General features: G+C 48.1%; 1 protein-coding gene across 3 annotated transcripts in view; it reads right to left on the bottom strand.

Annotated features, from left to right (window-relative positions):
- The window catches only part of Ano2 (anoctamin 2), a 333,798-nt gene extending 325,562 nt beyond the window's left edge, over nucleotides 1–8,236 (bottom strand). For 2 of the 3 annotated variants that reach the window (XM_059258638.1, XM_059258639.1), the window contains exons 1-2: nucleotides 7,426–7,446; nucleotides 6,422–6,745 (exon numbers count right to left, since the gene is read on the bottom strand). In XM_059258638.1, coding sequence (XP_059114621.1) covers nucleotides 6,422–6,745; nucleotides 7,426–7,446 — 345 coding nt within the window. Of the gene's footprint in view, nucleotides 1–6,421; nucleotides 6,746–7,425; nucleotides 7,447–8,065 lie in introns of those variants that run through there. The other variant, XM_059258640.1, reaches the window with a different exon arrangement.
- Between the last annotated feature and the right edge of the window lie 10,994 nt (nucleotides 8,237–19,230).

Raw genomic sequence — 19,230 nt, 5'->3', positions numbered from 1 at the left:
AGAGAGAGAAGCCCAAGGCTCCAGCGTGCTGCTCTGGGGTGGGAGTGAGGAACATATCCAAGACCGGGGAGAGATCCTCACACTCCTCAGAGCACAGCAGCCACACAAAGACAGGACAGGGGATGAAGCATCCCCAAACCCTGCGTCAGCACTTCCTCGCACTGGCCAGGCCCTTCCTGGGAACACACACCCCACCTTCTCCTGAGGAGGCCAAAGACTCAGTTCCCAATGGATTTAGTCAAGCTCTGAAGACCCTATTCCCATAGAAGCATACCACCACCCTTACTCTAGTAGGAGCTGACTGCTCTGTGGACGCGTGCCGCATACCCGCTACAGGAAGATTCCACCGGACACGGTCACCTTAGGAAACCAAACAGCAAGACTTTCAGGATTTGAAGTCCTTCCTTCCCAGGAGGAAAAGCAAAGCAAGGTCTGGAATCCTAAGTGGAGAAGCTGGCTTGGCGTGAGCTTTGGAAGTGCAAAATCAGCTGTGGCAGGCCTTACCATCTCGCCTCAAGGCTAGGACTGCAGCAGGAAGGGAGAGATGCTCACCCAGGTAGCCTAGCGCTCTGGAGACCCAAAGGCCCAGGCTCCGGGGCTCACCACTCTGCAACTATTAATACATACTCCTGATATAAAAAAAGAGACACAGCACCCCTACTTCACTTCTCAAGATCTCAACTCCTGGCCCCTATGAATCCTTAATGGGAGTGGCCCCCACCTACAGGACATTGGTGAAGACACAAGCAAAAGCATGCTTCATGGGACCACAGATCCAATCGGGAATGTCCCAAAGTCACCCAATTCCAATTCCTTCAAAGGAATAGTGTTTTAATCAGTTATTAATCATAATAATAATCAATAATTCAGTCGTTTAAGAAAAGAGTCTTTCTCAAAAGGAGATGGGAGAAGTCAAGAACTGTGTCACTGGTGTTGAGAAAGTAAAAAGACTCCAATTCCCTTGCCTTCACTCCTGTCTCCAAATGGACCCTATTGAGAGGTCATGACCTCACACACCACATATGTCCCTTTCCTGTCCCTTTGGTGGAGTGCAGTCACTCAGGATCCACCGTCAGATGCCCAGGTCCACAGTCAGGAGATGATTATGTGTCCTGTGGCTCAAACAGGAGTCTCCTCCCTGCAGAAAAGGGTTTTAGTCCCTTCATGGTTCTCACCTGATGCTAAGTGTGGGAGAGAAGAGCTTGTCACCTGGAAGGAAACTAGGGTTCCTGGCCCCCCTAGTCAGCACACTGCCCACCCAGTGTCTGACTCTGCCAGAAACCATTCAAAGAGCTGCTGATGATGATAGAACTTGCTCAGTAGTGTCAGCATCAGCAATCAGTCCTCTGGTACCCAAACCCCAGGAAAGCTAACCTCCTCAATCCAGAGACATCTGGCGCCCTACAGATACCTTCTCCTCCACTCCTATTTCAAAGATATACCTGCACAGACTTTGAGATGTCAAGGCCTGAAGGATGCAGTGAGGTCTTGCCTGAAAGTGTCCAAACAGTCTCCCAGCATCTGCCCATACTGCGTACCACACATGGCTCTGGGACTCCCCTCCCCAAATGCCCCTAGTGACACCATGCATCTTAGTCTCCATTCTGTCCTGCTGGCTCTTTAGTCCAATGTGGAAGGCTTGGAAGGTATGGGTGGGCAGGTGGGACCTCCTAGCACTTCCACAGAGACCTTATCCAACTTACTCCACAGGCCCACCGGAACTAGAGGAGTTGGTTCTGGCAGAGCGCACTCCTAAACTGCTGCACTTGGCTTCCCATTTAGAAGAGTCGTGTATATCTGGAGTGGTCCTCAGTTATATCAGTGAGTGGCAAGGATGCAAGTACCTCTGGGAGCCACAAGCATCTTCGAGGGTGGTCCTAACATATCATCAGCTGGCCGAGCAGGCGGAAGCACACAGGCTAGCTCCTATCCCTCTGATAACACTCAGAATTGCCTTCGAAGGATGAGCATGGATGAGTCAATCCAATAAAATTCACACTCAAAGCAAAACAAAACAAAAAACTGAAGCAACACCTGTGGGGTGTGCAGCAGCCCCATCCTGGCCAAAGAAAGGGACAGAAAGGGATGCTGCCATATTCAGAGCCTGGTGGACACAAAGTTCTTTTCCAAATGAATAACTTTAATGGGCATCTGATTAAAAACCCTTTTTTCCATTTCACTGCTCTTAAAGTCAAAGTGAAATCAGAGCCTAAAAGACAACCCAGCCCAGAAGAGGAAGAACAATCAAGCAGGTGGGACCCGTGCACCTGCTCTTTAAACCGCCGCTGGCCAATTTCCGACAAGGCCCCTCTCCTAAGAAGTACCCACCCTCCAGGCTCATGCTCAAAGGCAGAGGCTGAGAACCTTGACATGGAGTTGTTCAGAAGCCCACAGGCTCCATGGTGACTCTCTTACCAAAGTTTAGCAGCAAAACGTGGGGGGCAAGAACATGATGAAATGCTGGCCCTGCAGGGGCTGACAATTTACCCTTGGTCCTGTTGGGGTAGTCTGCAGTGAGTGAGAGGCATCCTAATGTCCCTTTCTATGAGGGGGATGATATGGTCAACTGTGGTGACTGCCAAGGACCCTTTGGAATGCGTGCAGAGCATGGAGGATCTGGACTCCAGCGCTGAAACAGAAAAGCAACCAAAGGGAGCTGTAAAAAGTGTATTTTAAGTGAATTTAAAATGCGCAGAGTCCCCAAAAAATGTTAGCACCAAAAGGAACCTGAAGAAATAAGATGATGAAATACAATGTTATAGCCCAGAAGGGGAGTCTAGAGTAAAGGACAGGCAGTCAGAAACAAATCCGAATAGAACATGGAGTTTAGTTAATAACAATGTGTCGACCTTGACTCATTAATTTAACAAGAGTGCCACATTAATAAGAAAGTAATAACAGGGGAAGCCGGGCACAGGGTAGGACCACAGAGCTCTGTATACCACTTCCAATTTTCCTATAACGATAAAACAGTTCTAAATAATAGTCTATTTTTAAAACGGAAAAAAATACAAAATTGCATACATTTTGCAGAACCATGATGTACTAGAACGATTGCCTATGGAGAGAGTAGGCAGTGACAGCTGAGGGGAGTGTTTGCAGATGATGAGAATGATAACGGGGTGCCATGGGTGCGGAGGGCAGTTAACTTTTTCCCCGTGTAAGCCCAACACCAATTGGGAGTACTTATCAGAGAGAGGGATCTTACAAGAGAGTGGGCCATGATGGCGCCGTGAGTGGGATGGCAGGAAGGTTCAGGGAGGCTGAGTCCAGGGAGGAGAAGAGTTCACAGGACCTTACAGCCAGGATGGGGCTGGGAGGGAGAGGGTTTGAGAGTCGTACATAGAGACAACTATCTAGGACAAGACCCATCTCCCTATCTAACAACAGTCACTCAGCTGTCTCTGTGCCCTCTAGATTCTCAGCCTAGGTCAGGAGCACTGGGTAGAGGGCACCAAGGATTGTGCAGATACACTGATGGCCGTGATAAATGACCAGGCCAGCCACAGTGGAACTCAGATCAATGTCAAATACATTATTTCCAATACCACACGAAGCACATTTGAGCTATATTTTAAAAAATTCTGCAAAGTTACTAACGGTTGATCTGAAATTCAATTTTAATGAAGCATCTGCACTTGTTACATGTGGAAGTTCTGAATAATAACAGCAGTGTGCTGCTTGGGCTACTTCATCTGTTTGATTTGTTCCATCTTTTTACCAACCCTGGGAAGGATGCACCGTTCCTGTTTACAGGCAAGGAAACTCTGACTTTGAGGTCAAGCAACCTGCCCAAGGTCCTGAGTTAGTAAAAGATGCATGAGAGGCCAGCACACCTAATCAGCCTTCTGAGGGCCCCTCCTGAGGGTGACCTAAACTGTTTCCCAATCAAGTCCTCTACTCCCTGACATCGGAGACAGCTGTATGGACTGCAAGTCGCTCCTTGTATGGCCATGACCTTGGAGACACCTGCTCAGGTGACTCCTAGCAGAAGGACCAAATGAGCTTTGGGTTTCAAACAGCAAAAATCAGTAGTCCACAGTAAAGGGGCCCAAAGTAATCCAACAGGTTACAATCTCTCCTACTGATGAGAAGGTGACCTAGAAGAACACCTCCTGCCACATGGGGTCTGGATGAGCCATGTAAGTCAGAACCACAGGGCCTGGGCCATGCATCCCACCTCAGGACACAGAAGGAATGATGTCCTCCGAGGTCCCCTTCCAGTATGAAGACAGCCTTAATGTAAATCTTACAAATTAGATTTCGGATGAGAATACCTTCCCAACTTTAAGCACGTCACTTTTTAAAACAGCTTAGTCCTAAACGTGATGCCTTCATCGAACCCCTCCCTTCAAGGTTCAGGGACCTATTTGGAAGAGGCAAAGCACAGATTGTAAAAGGTGATGGATGAGTCCAAGGAAACGGTCTTCCAGACGCAACAGGACTGATGCACATATGAACTTCTGGGGACGGGGGCAGCATGCACAGGACCTGCACAGGCTCAAGCCAGATGGGTTCCCAGCACTGAGAAGGGAAAGTGGTCCAGGGCTTCCACCCCTAACCAAGAAGCTATCTGCAGCTGATACCTGCTGCCAGAGGGAAAATCAGTCTCCTCCAATGCAGTGTCACTGGAACTATATCCACCACACTCTAGGCAGGCCAGGTGCTCAAGAGTAGGTGGCCAACACAAAACAAACTCCTCAGCCTTTGCAGACTTTTTGTTTCGTTTTGTTTTGTTATGGCATTTTGTATCTTACTGGTATTTTGTTTGTTTTGATTTCTGTTTGATTGTTGTAGGCGGTTGTTTTTGGGGGGAGCACATAAAGTTGGGTGGGTAAGGAGGTGAGGAGAACCTGGGAGGAGTTAGGGGAGTGGAAAAACATGATCAAAACATTGCATGAAAAAAAATTAGTATAAAAATCATAATAAGCCAGGTGGTGGTGGCGCATGCCTTTAATCCCAGCACTCAGGAGGCATAGCCAGGCAGATCTCTGTGAGTTTGAGGCCAGCCTGGTCTACAGAGCGAGATCCAGGACAGGCACCAAAACTACACAGAGAAACCTTGTCTCGGAAAGAAAAAAAAAAAGTCATATAAGTACTCAGGCTCCTTATTTGAAAAGTAACAACCTCCTTGCTGGGTTGTGGTAATACACTGTGGTTTCAGTGTTAGATGGGAAAATGAAAACACCTAGCATAATATCTTGTATACATGAGGTGCTCAATAAGTTTCCTCTAAAGGGCCAACCATTTACACAACCAGTACTTATTAGACACTTACTGTGAGAGAGATTCTATCCGAGGTTCTGGGGATGTAGCAGGAACTGAAACAAAGTCCCTATGTCATGGAGTTGGTGGGGCACAGATAAAAGATAAACCTACCACATTGCTGTAGGTAGCGGTGCTGGACTAAACAGGATTGAGAAACGTAGAGCAGGGGCCAGGGATGGAGAGTGAAAGGCATGATGAGATTTTATTGGGGGTGGCCAGGGAAGGAGCAAAGATCAGAGACCTGAAGTGAGAGCATGAGCATGCCTGGGTCTGAGCAAGGGTCCCTGGAAGAGAGGGCTCCATCAAAGTCAACATGCCGAAGCCAGGGTGACACCAACCCACAACTAAGGGTAGGCTGGTGGCTGGCCTGGAATGGAGGAGAGGAGGAGGCCAGGGGAGATTAGAGACAGACAGATTTGGAAGAAATAGTAAGGGCAGAATATTTTGAAAAGATCAGAGTGTTACAGATAGGCAGATATATGGATAGTTGGGTGGGTGGGTGGATGGATAGTTGAGTGGGTGGGTAGATGGGTGGGTGGATGGGTAGGTGGATGGATAGTTGGGTGGGCGGATGGGTGGGTGGGTTTCCATGGATTGCCTTAGTCTGCTTACCAGAGGTGATATACAGATGTGCATACACATACACACACACATACACAAACTTACAGATTTATAAAAATATATTCAATGGTGTCCCATTCAGTTCCCTAAAGTATCTCATGACAGATTCCTCAGGGAGCTCTGAGAAAGCCCATCCCTTTCTGAAGAAGAACCCTATATCCCCACAGAGGAACTTAGATCCAAGTTCAACAGGAAAATCAGGTCTTCACGCAAGGAAACCACTCTGGAGAAAGCCACAGACCTTCAGGCAGCCTTGTCCTTCCTTCGGTCTCTAACCAGACTGTCAGGTGCTTTGTGTGTGCATGATCAGGAGTGGGCATGGCACACCACCGCCACCCCACAGCAGCATAGAACCTCTTGGCCAAAGTCACCACAATGCCAAGACTCTCCTGCAAGGCCTTGGGCAAAAGTATCTGCTTCACACAAAAGAAAAAATAAGCTGTCTGCTAGAGCAAAGCCAAAGCTTTCTTGAGGTAGCACTGACCACCAGGGGCCCATCCCACCCTGAGACCTGTAGCCTGGTCAGCCTCACCTCCAAGTCCTTCTCCAGCTCCAGCCCAGCCGCCATCAGGTTGTGTTCAAATTCATCTCGCTGCTCCCTCCTTTCCTCTTCCAGAGCATCCAGCGGCCCAAGTTCGACATCACCGGGGCCTCCTGCACGGCGCTCCTTGCCTGTCTCCCCATTGGAGATAACAGCCAGTGAATGTCCAGGGGAGCCATGCCCCTGGTGTGCTCCTCGTTTCCGGTAGTGGTACGCAAGCACATAGTCAACTTTCCTCTGGTTGTCATGGAAGTGCATTCGGCTCAGACGGGCTTCCGACGGGGCTTCATTGGCGTCCAGGTAGTTATTGATGACCTGGCCAGAGAAAGGAACACAGGTTAGATCAGATGAGTAAGGTGGCTAAGAGGATGTCCTGGTTCTCTGGGACAAACTAAGAGGCAAGTCTCTTGGATCCAGAGGCCCTGCCTGTCCAATGAAAGGATCTGCCGCCTAGGCCCGCCTGTCACATGTAGCCCTCCACACACATGTGTAGCCAGGTTATCAATACCTTCCCACATACTCTGGTATCCAGTGCATGCAATACCACACACACACACACACACACACACACACACACACACACACACACACACACAGAGAGAGAGAGACAGACAGACAGACAGACACAGAGATACAAAGGCAGAGAGAGACAGAAAGACAGAGACAGAGGAACAGAGACAGAGAGGCAGAGAGAGACAGGGAGGCTGCACACACAGCAGCACACCCTTGCCACACAGCCTGCCCCCAGCCCTGAAGCCCATGCGCACTCCTGCTCATGAGCACATACCTAACACCTGCAGGCAGTCCCCTCCACTCACACCTCCCTGATTCAGCACTTCTGCACACATGTCAAGGCGTCCATGCGCACAGGCACACAAAGGCAACCTAATGCACAACCCTCCAGGTGCACCATGGCACACCCACACATGTGCCATTCCTTGCAGAACTGCACGTGAGCCTGCGAACACTCTGGTAAGCACACACAGAATACTTACTGGCAGGTGCTCTGGATCCATCACAATAAGGACCAACTTCCAGTCTCCTCTCCCACCCACAGGAATTCACTGGACACGCTGCCCCTCACAAAGCCACATCCTCCTCTTCTCCCCCCTCCGCAGCCACTAGAAAGGACCCTGCTGGTGACAGAAAGGGAGCAATGACGGCTCCCCTATCCTCCACTCTAGACTGGAGAGGTAGAGAGAAGAGGAGGGAAGAGAGCGAGGCGGAGCAGGCCAGGGACCTGCCTCCCTCCCTCTGGGTGTTTCCTTGTTTATTACTGGTTTGATACCCAGCTGCCTCAGCAGCCACCTGAGAGGTCACCGGGGCAACCAGATGAAATGCCAGGCACAGGAGAGAGGCTCGGAGCCACCACAGCTGAGGAGACGGGGTTTCTCAGGCCTGTGGGAACTGAGCCTGGGAGCCTACAGCCCAACAGGTAGGAATCATCTGCCTCTCCCCTTCTCATTTCCAGACCCTTCCCTGAAGAGGAAAGCCAGGGTTGCTGGAAAGTGTGCCTGGCTCGGAGAAAGAGGAGATTAAAGGGCTCGACCAAAAACCCAGGGCTTTTCACGTAAGCACACGCAAGCCTCAAACGGCAGGATGGCCAGGTGGGAAGCTCCCTCAGGATGTACTCACAGTGCTGTCACGGGAACACGCTCTCCTGGAGACCTGGCTAGAGTGCTGGCTAGAACTATCCCTCTGACCTGGGACCCGTGGACTTGGCACTTTGAGGTACTGTTTGGGACCCTGGCCTCCTCTGGCCACTGTCCTCGAACTCAGCCGTCGTGGAGATCCAGGGAGTAGAGGGATGTCTGTGAGAAAGACAAGAGAGGCACCACAAGTTCAGGTGACAGGACTCTCAAGACACAGAATCTAAGGCAGTGAGAAAAAGACCCCGTGGCTCGTGGAAATGGCCTGTGCTTTGTTTACAGCCTTATCTGCAGCCTTATCTCACCACATTTATTTTGGCTGATGGGAGTAAAAGTAAGTGGTAACTCCCCTACCCCCCCCACACACACACACAGGTCACAGCTGTCATAATCTCATGAGCACATGTGTGTACTCAACATGCAATGGTAGGGCTCAAACCCAGGGCATGGTGCCCGCTGGGCAAAGCTCTCCACCACTGACCTACTGTTGTTCTGTCCCTACTTTGTCCTGGAGGCCATGAGAGCTGGCCAGCAAGTCTGCAGTCTGGGACAAGAAGAAAGCATCCCGTGAGCCAGGGTGAGTGGAGCACCTCCCAGGGACACAGGACTGTAGGGTCTTTCCCAGGGTGTCAAGGCCAGTAGGTGCCCTGGATAGCCCTACACCTGCAAGGAAGGAGCCAGGGCAGAGCAACAATGGACCCACTGAGGCAGCAGTGGACCCATGGAGCAGGAAACATCTTTCAGTGCCCTTGAGGAGTTCTCATACACCTATTATTCGGGCCAACTTCTAAGAGACCTGCAGCCCTTTTCTGGCCCTCTCCAGCCAGGGGCCCCGAGTCACTAAAGTCTTATAGCTGGTCGGACACACTCTACGCTCTATTCTCATCTCTAGGAAACTCCAGCCAGCCTGTGTGCCTGTGCCTGAACCTCAGCTCCAGCCAGTGTGCCTGAACCTCAGCTCCAGCCCGTGTGCCTGAACCTCCTCAGCTCCAGCCAGTGTACCTGAACCTCAGCTCCAGCCAGTGTACCTGAACCTCCTCAGCTCCAGCCTGTGCCTGAACCTCCTCAGCTCCAGCCCGTGTGCCTGAACCTCAGCTCCAGCCCGTGTACCTGAACCTCAGCTCCAGCCCGTGTGCCTGAACCTCAGCTCCAGCCCGTGTGCCTGAACCTCAGCTCCAGCCAGTGTACCTGAACCTCAGCTCCAGCCAGTGTACCTGAACCTCAGCTCCAGCCAGTGTACCTGAACCTCAGCTCCATCATTTCTTTTTCTTTCTTTCTTTCTTTCCTTTTTTTTGTTTGTTTTGTTTTGTTTTTTCAAGACAGGGTTTCTCTGTGTAGTCTTGGCTGTCCTGGAACTCACTCTATAGACCAGGTTGGCCTCGAACTCACAGAGATCCACCTGCCTCTGCCTCCCAAGTGCCGGGATTAAAGGCGTGTGCACCACTGCCCGGTAGCTCCATCATTTCTTAACGCTGCGGCCATGTTAGGCTTGTTTCTTCAGCTACTTGAAGGGCAGGTGTGGAGATGAGAACAGAATTCATTCCAAAAACACCAAGTAGTGATTAGCTTCTGAGTTCACAATAAAAGGTGATGATAATGATTATGATTCTTATTTTCATTGTAAGCACCACATGAGCAGTAACACCTGTATATTCAAATTGGTCCTAAGTACCTGGAATGAATGTATGGCAGTTCTTGAAACATAGTCAAGGCTGAGGGGATAGGTGATTGGTAGAGCATATTCCCCCACTGTAAAAAAGAACATCTCAATCACCACAAGATCAGTTACCAACATTTATGCACCCAGCTATCTGCCAGATTGTTTGTTCCTAGGAGTCTAGAACATGTGGTTACTGAACTCGAGAAGCATGGCCTCCTTAAGATGTATCTGTGTCATTATTCATAATAGCCAGAACCTGGAAACAACCTAGATGCCCGTCAACAGAAGAATAGATTAAGAAAATGTGGTACATATACACAATGGAGTACTACCCAGCAGTAAAAAACAATGACATCCTAAAATTTGCAGGCAAATGGATGGAACTAGAAAACAGCATCCTGAGTGAGTTAATCCAGGCTCAGAAAAACAAACATGGTATGTACCCACTCATAAGTGGATACTAGATGTAAAGCAAAGGATAACCAGACTGCAACCCACAGCTCCAGAGAAGCTAGGTAACAAGGAGGACCCAAAGAGGAACATATGGATCATCCTGGGAAGGAGAAATAGATGAGGATCTCCTGAGTAAACTGGGGGTGGGGGGAATGGAAGGTAGGGGATGGGATGTGAGAATATAAGGGAACAGGATGGTCATGATGGAACAGGGACAGAGTGGGAGAGCAATGAATGAAAATCTTGATAGAAGGAGACATCATGGGGATAGGAAGAAATGTGGTGCTAGGGAAGTTCCCAGGAATCCACAAGGATGACCCCAGCTTAGACTACTAGCATAATGGAGAGGGTGCCTGAGCTGGCCTATCCCGGTAGTCAGATTGATGAATACCCTGTCATCATAGAGACTTCATCCAGTAACTGATGGAAGCAGATGCAGAGATCCACGGCCAAGCACCAGGCCAAGCTCCAGGAGTCCAGTGGAAGAGAGATCTTAGGAGCAAGGGGGGTCAAGATCATGATGGGGAAACCTACAAAGACAACCAGATCAAACTAGTGGGAACTCATGAACAGCTGTGGAGCCTGCATGGGACTGGACTAGACCTAGGCCCTCCGAATAAGCAAGACAGTTGTGTAGCTTGGTCTGTTTAAGGGGCCCCCTGGCAATAGGATCAGGATTCATCCCTGGTGCATAAGCTGTTTTTCTGGAGCCCATTACCTATGGTGGGACACCTTGCACACCCTTGATGCAGGAGGAGGGGTTTGGACCTGAATGTACCAAGCTTTGCTGACTCTCCACAGGAGGCCTTACCTTTTCAGAGGAGGGGATGGTGGTGGGTTGGGGGGGGGGAGGCTGAGGGGGCAGCAGGAGGAGGGATGACATGGGGATCTATGGTTGGTATGTAAAATGAATTTAAAAAATTTCTTAATAAAGGGGGAAAAAAGATGTTGCTGTGTGTGGGGAAACTTGATTGTGACCAGCAGGATTGTTGTGGCTTGAATGTAAAATGTCCCCCGCAGGCTTGGATGTTTAAATGCTTGATCTGAAGCTGGGGTTCCTATTTAGGGAGGCCATGGAACCTTTCAGAGGTGGAATCTTACTGGAGGAAGTGGGTCATTAGAAGCGAGTCCTGAGGCTTTATAGCCCAGCTTCACTTCCGGTTCATCCCCTGCTTCCTGACTGCTTGTATTCCCTACTTCCTGCGATGTGACCAGCCAGCCTGCCATTCCTGCTGCCTGCCGTGTCTTCCCCAACACATCCCTTCAAACTCTAAGCCAAAGTAGACCTTTCCTTCCTTAAAATGATTCTCTGGCACTTCCTCACCAAAACCAGAAAAGTAACTAATGCAAAGCAAATGTCCATGACACATCCTTCTGAGTGGAGGCTCTTAACTGTGGGAGACCAAAAAGTGTAAGACATCAAATTAGGACTCAAACCTGGGTCTCAAAGACTGAATAACTTCTGAAAATCAGGGGAAATCAGGAAGATCCTCACCAGAGACAGAACACACATCCTGGCAGTCCAACAATGGTCGCCCAGCTCAGGACACTAAGGGGAGGGCTCCATCCTTTGGCGCCATCTTGCCCCATTTTTCTTCCTTTGTGTATTTCTGCATGCCTATGCCTCAACTGGCCCAGGGCAGAACTTAAACCAGAAAGATCGTATCTCAGAGAAAGTCTTAAATCTTCTGCTCTTAAAGCCCCACGATAGTCCAAATGCACAACTCTGAGATGATAAGGATGATTCTCATCCACAACCTCCTGACCCTGGCAGTTATCTTCCAATAATCACAAATCACAGCTCAGAAGCAATCCAAAGCTTTGGTCAAACCACTGTATACCGTCTCCTAGGAAGCTCTGGGGCCTCCAGAGCACCCACTAGCCATCTTGGCTACACCCTCTGCTTCTCTGGGCCGAATGCCTCACAACCGCCTGGAGTCTCTGCTTTTGTGACAATCCGCCAGCCCCCCCCTCCCCCCCCCCCCTGTTTATTAGGATGGAACATATGGTTCAATTTTCCCCACTCCAGATAGGGATACCAAGCAGAGATCTGGAGACACAGATCTGGTTTGCACCATCAGGTGAAGGCTGTGGAGGCATGAGTAAGACCTGGCCATCAGGAAGGAAGGTCCACACACTCCTAGAGACTCCTAAGAAACTCAGAGGTGAAAGTGGATCCATGAGAAGTCAAGATGATCACGCATTAGCCCATCCATCTGGAAATACCCTTTCTCTTCACTCTTTATTCTCTTGGCTCTTACCACATTATCTTAAACATCAAACAGATCCCTGGGAATTGGTGTATACAGGTGTCATGAGGATAGCAGATACAGCTCTTACACAGCTTACTCATCTCTGCATCAGCTGGATAGATACTGCCGAGGGTAGGACCTGGAGCCTCACCAGGTCTTCCTGGATGCTATCATCCACTCCTACGAATGTTATCACTGACTTCTAAATTTTGCTGTCTACCCTTAGTCTCCCCAGGCACAGTTGCACACATTGCCCTACCTGTGTGGCACCTGCACTTGAATGGCTGAGAGCCCGTCAAAGTCAACATGCCCCAAACCAGACTGTTGATCTTCTCCCAGCAAGATTCTTTTTCAGGGTTCCGCACCCCATCCATGCTCAGGATGCCCTGTACACTCAGAACACAGCCAGAAATCTAGAAACATCTGGAAATCCATCTGCCCTCATTCCCCATATCCCATTTGACACCAACCCTATACATTTGACTCCTGAAACATCTGCTGATCCAGTTGTGTTTTTCACCTTTACACAACCTAGTGCCGACCCTCACGCTCATGCTCCCAGACTTCAGTGACAGCCTGCTAGCAACCGTCCCTGCTGTCACTCTCCCCCCCCCACTGCTGTTGTGAGTGCATGAGGACGGTGATCCTATCATATCCAGAAGACACTGTTTCACCTCAGTCCTCCCGACCTCTGGCTTGTACAATGTTTCCACCCCCTCATCCATGATGGTCACTGAGCCTTGGCAGGGGAGGATGACACAGATGTCCTATTTATGAATGACCACTCTGCAGATGCTTATTCCCAAGGATATTTCTGAAAGCCTCAAAAGATCTGTAACAAACAATGACACCAATGCAGCTCCAATAACAAGCATCCCAGGAATGCTTGCTAGACTTCATCAGGTCTGCCAAGAACTACCGCATACATACTTCAAACTATTCCATAAAACAAAAGGGAAGAAGTACTTCCAAGATCCTTCTTGAAGCCTGGATTGCCGTCCTACCTAAAGCAGGCAAGAATCCAACTAAAACACAAAACTGTATCCCCATTTCTTTGATTAATATAGATGCCAAAATCTTCAGTGAAATCCCCACAAACAGAATTTGACAACATACTATAAAAATCATATTCCATGGCCAAGACAGTTCAACATGCACAAATCAATAAATGAAATACAGTATTTAAGTAGAAGCAGGACAAAAAAGTCACGTGATTATCTCAATAGTCACAGAAAAAAAAAAAACCCTGACAAATCACTCCATCATCACAAAAGTCCTGAAGAAACTAACTATAGTTTACATCGTAAGTTTATATAGTTACAGTTCAATAGTTAGTTTACATTGTTAGTTTATATAGTTATAGTTTAGTAGTTTACATAGAGTTTATATAGTTTAATAGTTTATGTAGCTATGGTTTATATATAACTGAAGAAACTAACATACCTCAACACAAGGGCTGTCTCCAATAGGCTGACAGCCAACGTCATTCTGAGCGAGGAAAGATGAAATCACTTCCTCTAAACTCAGGAACAGGATAGAGGTGTCCTATCTCTACAGTCTTGGTCAATATAGCCCTTGAATTCTTAGCCAGAACAATAAAGTGAGAGAAGAAAAGAAATAGGAAAGAACAGAATTGATCTCTGTTTGCAGACAGTATGACCCTACACTTAGAAGACCCTACAGTCTCCATTAACACTTTTAAGACCCAATTTCTTTTAATTTCAGGAAAACAACAAGATATAAAACCAATATACAAAGATCAATACCTTTTATATACTAATAAAGAACCTAGAGAGAGAGAGAGAGGAATCAGAAAAACAAACCCATTCATCATAGCCTCAAAAAGGTCATGTTACTTAGGGATAAATCTAACCATAGAGGCAAGAAAAGGGGCAGGGGAGCTCTAAAACAAACACTATAAGATACTGAAGAAAGAAATTGAAGAAGACACTAGAAGTTGCAAATTTATTCCGAGTTCCTGACTCAGTATTTTTATAAACAGCATGCTACTGAAAGCAATCCACAAAGTCAAAGAAGCCCCCATCTAAATTCCAGTGACATCACAAACTTCCCCCGCCTATCCAGCTCCGAAGGCCAAAAGCTATGGGCTTCCCAGGCTCTTGACCACTCCCCACAAACTTGCCTCACCTTCCCAGCTTCTGGTGCTGACAGGTAAGGGCTTCCTAGACCTCAATTGCTCAGCTCAAGCTTTCCACACGCAGCCGGCATCCAGTGCCAACAAGGAAGGGCGACACTCTGATCACGAGCCCCAACCTTTCCCCATTCGCTTGTCTCCAAGTGTTACATCTTCTCACCCTTCCCAACCCATCCCACTACTCTGGTCAAAGTCTCTGGCATTGTCTGTAGCTCCCATACGCCTGCTTGCCGTAGCTTCCTACAGAGCTTCCCAGACTCAGTTAGGAGAAGCAATGGCCATTGTCTATCCCACTGAAGTCCGGGCAGACGGACTTCTTCCTCATCTGAGACTACCACATTTTATCCTTTGGGTTCAGTCTTGGCTATTTCAGTTCAGTGGCACCAAAGAAGAGCTCTGTTCCTTCTTGCTGAGGACAGCTCCAACCTCCACACTTTGTAAGGCTGCAGGTGCCTTAGGTCGAATGGAAGATTTGAAGAGAAAAATAAAATAAAGCATATGGAATTCAGGTCAGGAGAGGTCCCTGTCTAAATGAGCAAACAAGTAGAGCCAGCTTTCAGAGCCTATCTACACATGCCCTGAGCTCCTTCCCTCAGCCCACTCCTGTTTCGATATACTTCATTCTATTCCACTACTCCCCATTCCCCACCAGAGATCTCCCATACCCATCCCTTCATTTAATCCTTGGTTGCCTTCATGACTAAGTTTATTTACACTAAACAAATAGCACAAGGTGACATTCCCATATAACATAAGTAAAAAAGCATTTTGAAAACATTAGTAGGTTCGTTGGATGGAGGTCTTAGTCTGAAGGCACAATCTCTAATAAGGACATTGATGGAGGGTGGCACTTGATAGGAGAAATGCCATGAGGCGGAGGTTCTATCTGAATCCTTCAAATCATACCAAATACACACACAGAGAGAGCAAGAGACAAACAGAGACAAAAACAGACAGACAGACAGACAGACAGACAACATGGCAGGAATCTTCCAGTTTACTGCATAGGATTAGAGGTAGAACATGCATTCAAACAGTGGCAAAGGACAGGAGCTCAAGAAAAGTTCAGGCAGGACCAGAGGCATTGCCAGGAACAAGGTAAGGGGCTCACTGGTCAGAGACAGAACAGGAAGTGGGGTCAGCAGGTGCAGGACAGAGGGCAAAGTGAGCCATCAAGGCCCTGGAGCCTCCCCAGAGGTGGCAGGAGCAGGCTTCCCTCCCAAGGGTGCTGGGCTTCCAGGCAGCAGGGCTTTTCCTCCAGGCTTCCCCCTTGGCATCATCACTGTCACATCACTAACTACAGATGAGTGAAGTTTGAAACACCCTGACTTTTTAAAAGGCAGCCTCAGCCAGATGTTCAACACCAGCACTAAGGAGGCTGAGGCAAAAAAGCTTCCACAACTCTACGGCCAGTGAGTTCCAGGCAAGCTGGACAATGAGACTTTCTCTCAAAAGTAGAAAGGACAGTCTCCATCACTGCATCTCAAGGTCACTGCTTCTGGCAAGAATAGTCAGATCCAGGACAATCGGAGTGAGACAGAGCATCCTCATCCTCCAAGGTTAAGAACAGGGATCCGGGTAGCAAGGGCCCTAAGCATGGGTGGCTCTTCTTGGGAGCTTCAGAGAGACTTGGGCACTTCCACATTTGAAGGTCCTCATCAACGTGATCCATCTTAGGATGGTTTTTCAACTTTGTGGTGGTGTGAAAGTGTACCCATCCAATTATTCTCACTATCACTGTGGTATTTAACAAATTACCTGAGATATCAACACTTTGTTATAAAGACAGCTCGTGATAGGTCGGTTTGCCCATCTGTGTACAATGTCAGTATTCTGAACATGTTTAAAGGCAAATAGAATATAGTTCTGGATGGATGGGGAGGGCTGAAACAGGGGGATCAAATGGGAAGGGAGAGGAAATAAGGGGTAAGGGAGGGAATAGAGAGAGATAGCTAAAATTAAGGGCTATTTGAGGGGTAGTATGGAACCCTAATACAGAAGAAGCTGTATTAGGTATACACATATATACATATATGAAGAGGATATAAACGAAATCACAAAATAATGGGAGTAGACAGAGCCCCAACTGGCCATCGCTTGTCACCAAATGAAGCTTCCAGTAACAGAGATGGGTTACATCTAATTGAGTTGTTGGTCAAAGAGGTCCCATGGGAATCCCCAAACAACCCAGGCTGTTGCCAAGACTATGTTGTTCTCCACAAACTGACAGCAAGGTCCCATTGCTGAAGGCAGCACCTACACAACTCATTGAACATGGAGAAGTCGAGCTGGTGCCTACATAGAGCCTTCACCCCTATGTTCTAGCATCTTTGGTACAGGAAGGTACGTCACAGGGTATCAAAAGAGAAATGTGAACCCCAAGCCAGCCACAAACCCTTTTATCTACAATGCTGTCCCACCTGCAAAATATGCTAGGGCAACAGTGTCACAAAGCTTTTGGGAGTAACCAGCCAATATCTGATTTGACGTAAGGTCCACTCCACGAGATGGAATCCATACCCAACACAGTTTGGACGACTGAGAACCAGAGACCCAAGGCCAAATCAAATACTACTGTTCTAAAAAATAATTTTTTTTAAAAAAATGAAGCAATAAAATGACTCCTACTGACATTCTGCTACACTCATAGATCAGTGCCTTATTCAGTCATCATCAGAGAAGCTTCCTCCTGCAGCAGATGGGAACAGATACAGAGACTCACAGCTAGTCGTTATGCAGAGAATGAGAGACCTTTGAACCCTCAGCCCTAAATGGGATGCCTCTCTCTAATCTCTCCCCTCAAGGCTCAAGGAACCTCAAAGAAGAGGAGGCAGAAAGAGTGTAAGAGCCAGAGGGGACAGAGGACACCAGGGAAACAAGGCCCTCTACATCACCACGAGCAAAGCTCATGTGAATCACAGAGACTGAAGCAGCATGCACAGGGCCTGCGTGGGTCTGCACTAGGTCCTCTGCATTTATATTGTGGCTTCCAGTTTAGTGTTTCTCTGGGGTTCCTGAGTGTGCAAACCAGTGGTCTCTGATTCTTATGCCTTCTTTTGAGCTTTGTTTTTGTTGTTGTTGTTGTTGTTGTTGTTGGTTGGTTGGTTGGTTGGTTGGTTTTTTGTTTGTTTCAAGACAGGGTTTCTCTGTGTAGCCTTGGCTGTGCTGGAACTCACTCTGTAGACCAGGCTGGCCTCGAACTCATAGAGATCCACCTGCCTCTGCCTCCCGAGTGCTGGGATTAAAGGCGTGCGCCACCACCGCCCGGCTCTCTTGGGCTCTTTTCCTTCTGTTTGTTTGTCTTGTCCAACTCCTGTGTGATAGTTTTTGTTTTATCTTATTATATTTTATTTTGTTATATTTTATCATTATTCCTTAGAAGCCTATTTGTTTTCTAAGAGATGAGAAAAGGAGTGGATCTGGATGGGAGGGGAAAGGAGGAGGAGCTAGGAGAAGTAGAGGGAGGGGGAACCATAATCGGGATTTATTATGTAAGAAAAAAACCTATTTTCAATAAAAGGAAAAATAAAGTAGTCTGGGGAGGTGTATTAAATACATTTCCACATACAGTATTTTCCAGACTGGTTGCTGGGATGTGGTCCTGTCATAAATCAGGGAACATCTCTGTCCTGGAATGGATGGATTCCATGTCGTCTTCATCGTTGTCTTTGGTGTAGTCAGAACCAGCACTTCTGCTGAGCTCTCCTCAATGAACTTGAGGCATCAGTTTCCAGCTGGAGCCCAATTGTCTTGCTGATCACCCCACACCTTGCCCTGCAGGTCCTAAGGAGCAGAACCTCCCACAGCCTCCAATGCAACCACAGGAAGCCGGTCCTGCCACACAAGAAAAGCCTTTTGCATATCTTCTCCTTAGCCCTGCTTGCCTTACAGCTCAGATACAGATGAACAACTCCATTCCTGATGACAGTATTGTCACAATTAGCATCTTCACCTGGTACCAGCATAGGCCCTAACCTTCTGCACAGACCTCCCTGCCGCTGATCTTCTGTTCCTCCCTGTTGTGATTTGAATCGAAAATGTCTCCCACAGGCATCTGAACAATTAGTTTTCAGGTGGCAGCATTATTTGGAAAGACTGGAAACTTTAAGACTTGGGGCTTTGGCTTCATTGAAAAAACATGGGTCACTTGGAGGGTGGACATTGAGAGTTACAACCTAACCTCACTTCTAGACTAAGTATTCTCTCTCCTCTCCTCTCCCTCCCTCTTTCCTTCCTCTTCTCTTCCTCCCTCTCCTCCTCCTTCCTCCTCTTTCTCCTCCTCTCTCCATTCCTCCCTCCCTCCCTTCCTTTTTTTCCTCCCTCCATTTCTCCTTCCTGATGATGCCATGTAGCCAGCAAGAACTCTACACCTCAACCACCACAGAGTCTCCAATGAATGGGCTCACCACCCACAATGCCTTTCCACCATAACGGACTGTATCCCCTCAAACCATGTGCCCAAATAAGTCTTTCCTCCACTGAGTTGCTTCTTGCTGGGTACATAGTCACAGCAACGGGAAAAGGAACTAACAAACGATCTCTCCTCCTTGGCTCACATGGCTCAGGCTGCCATTGTGAAGCAAGTGGACCAAGCCATTCCCATCTGCTGGCTTTCTACTCTTGTGGGGAGG

The sequence above is a fragment of the Peromyscus eremicus genome, chromosome 3 (assembly GCF_949786415.1).
Source record: "Peromyscus eremicus chromosome 3, PerEre_H2_v1, whole genome shotgun sequence".
NCBI classification, from domain to species: domain Eukaryota; kingdom Metazoa; phylum Chordata; class Mammalia; order Rodentia; family Cricetidae; genus Peromyscus; species Peromyscus eremicus.
Note: the sequence above shows the minus strand (reverse complement) of the source record. Positions and strands in the feature narration are given on the sequence as shown.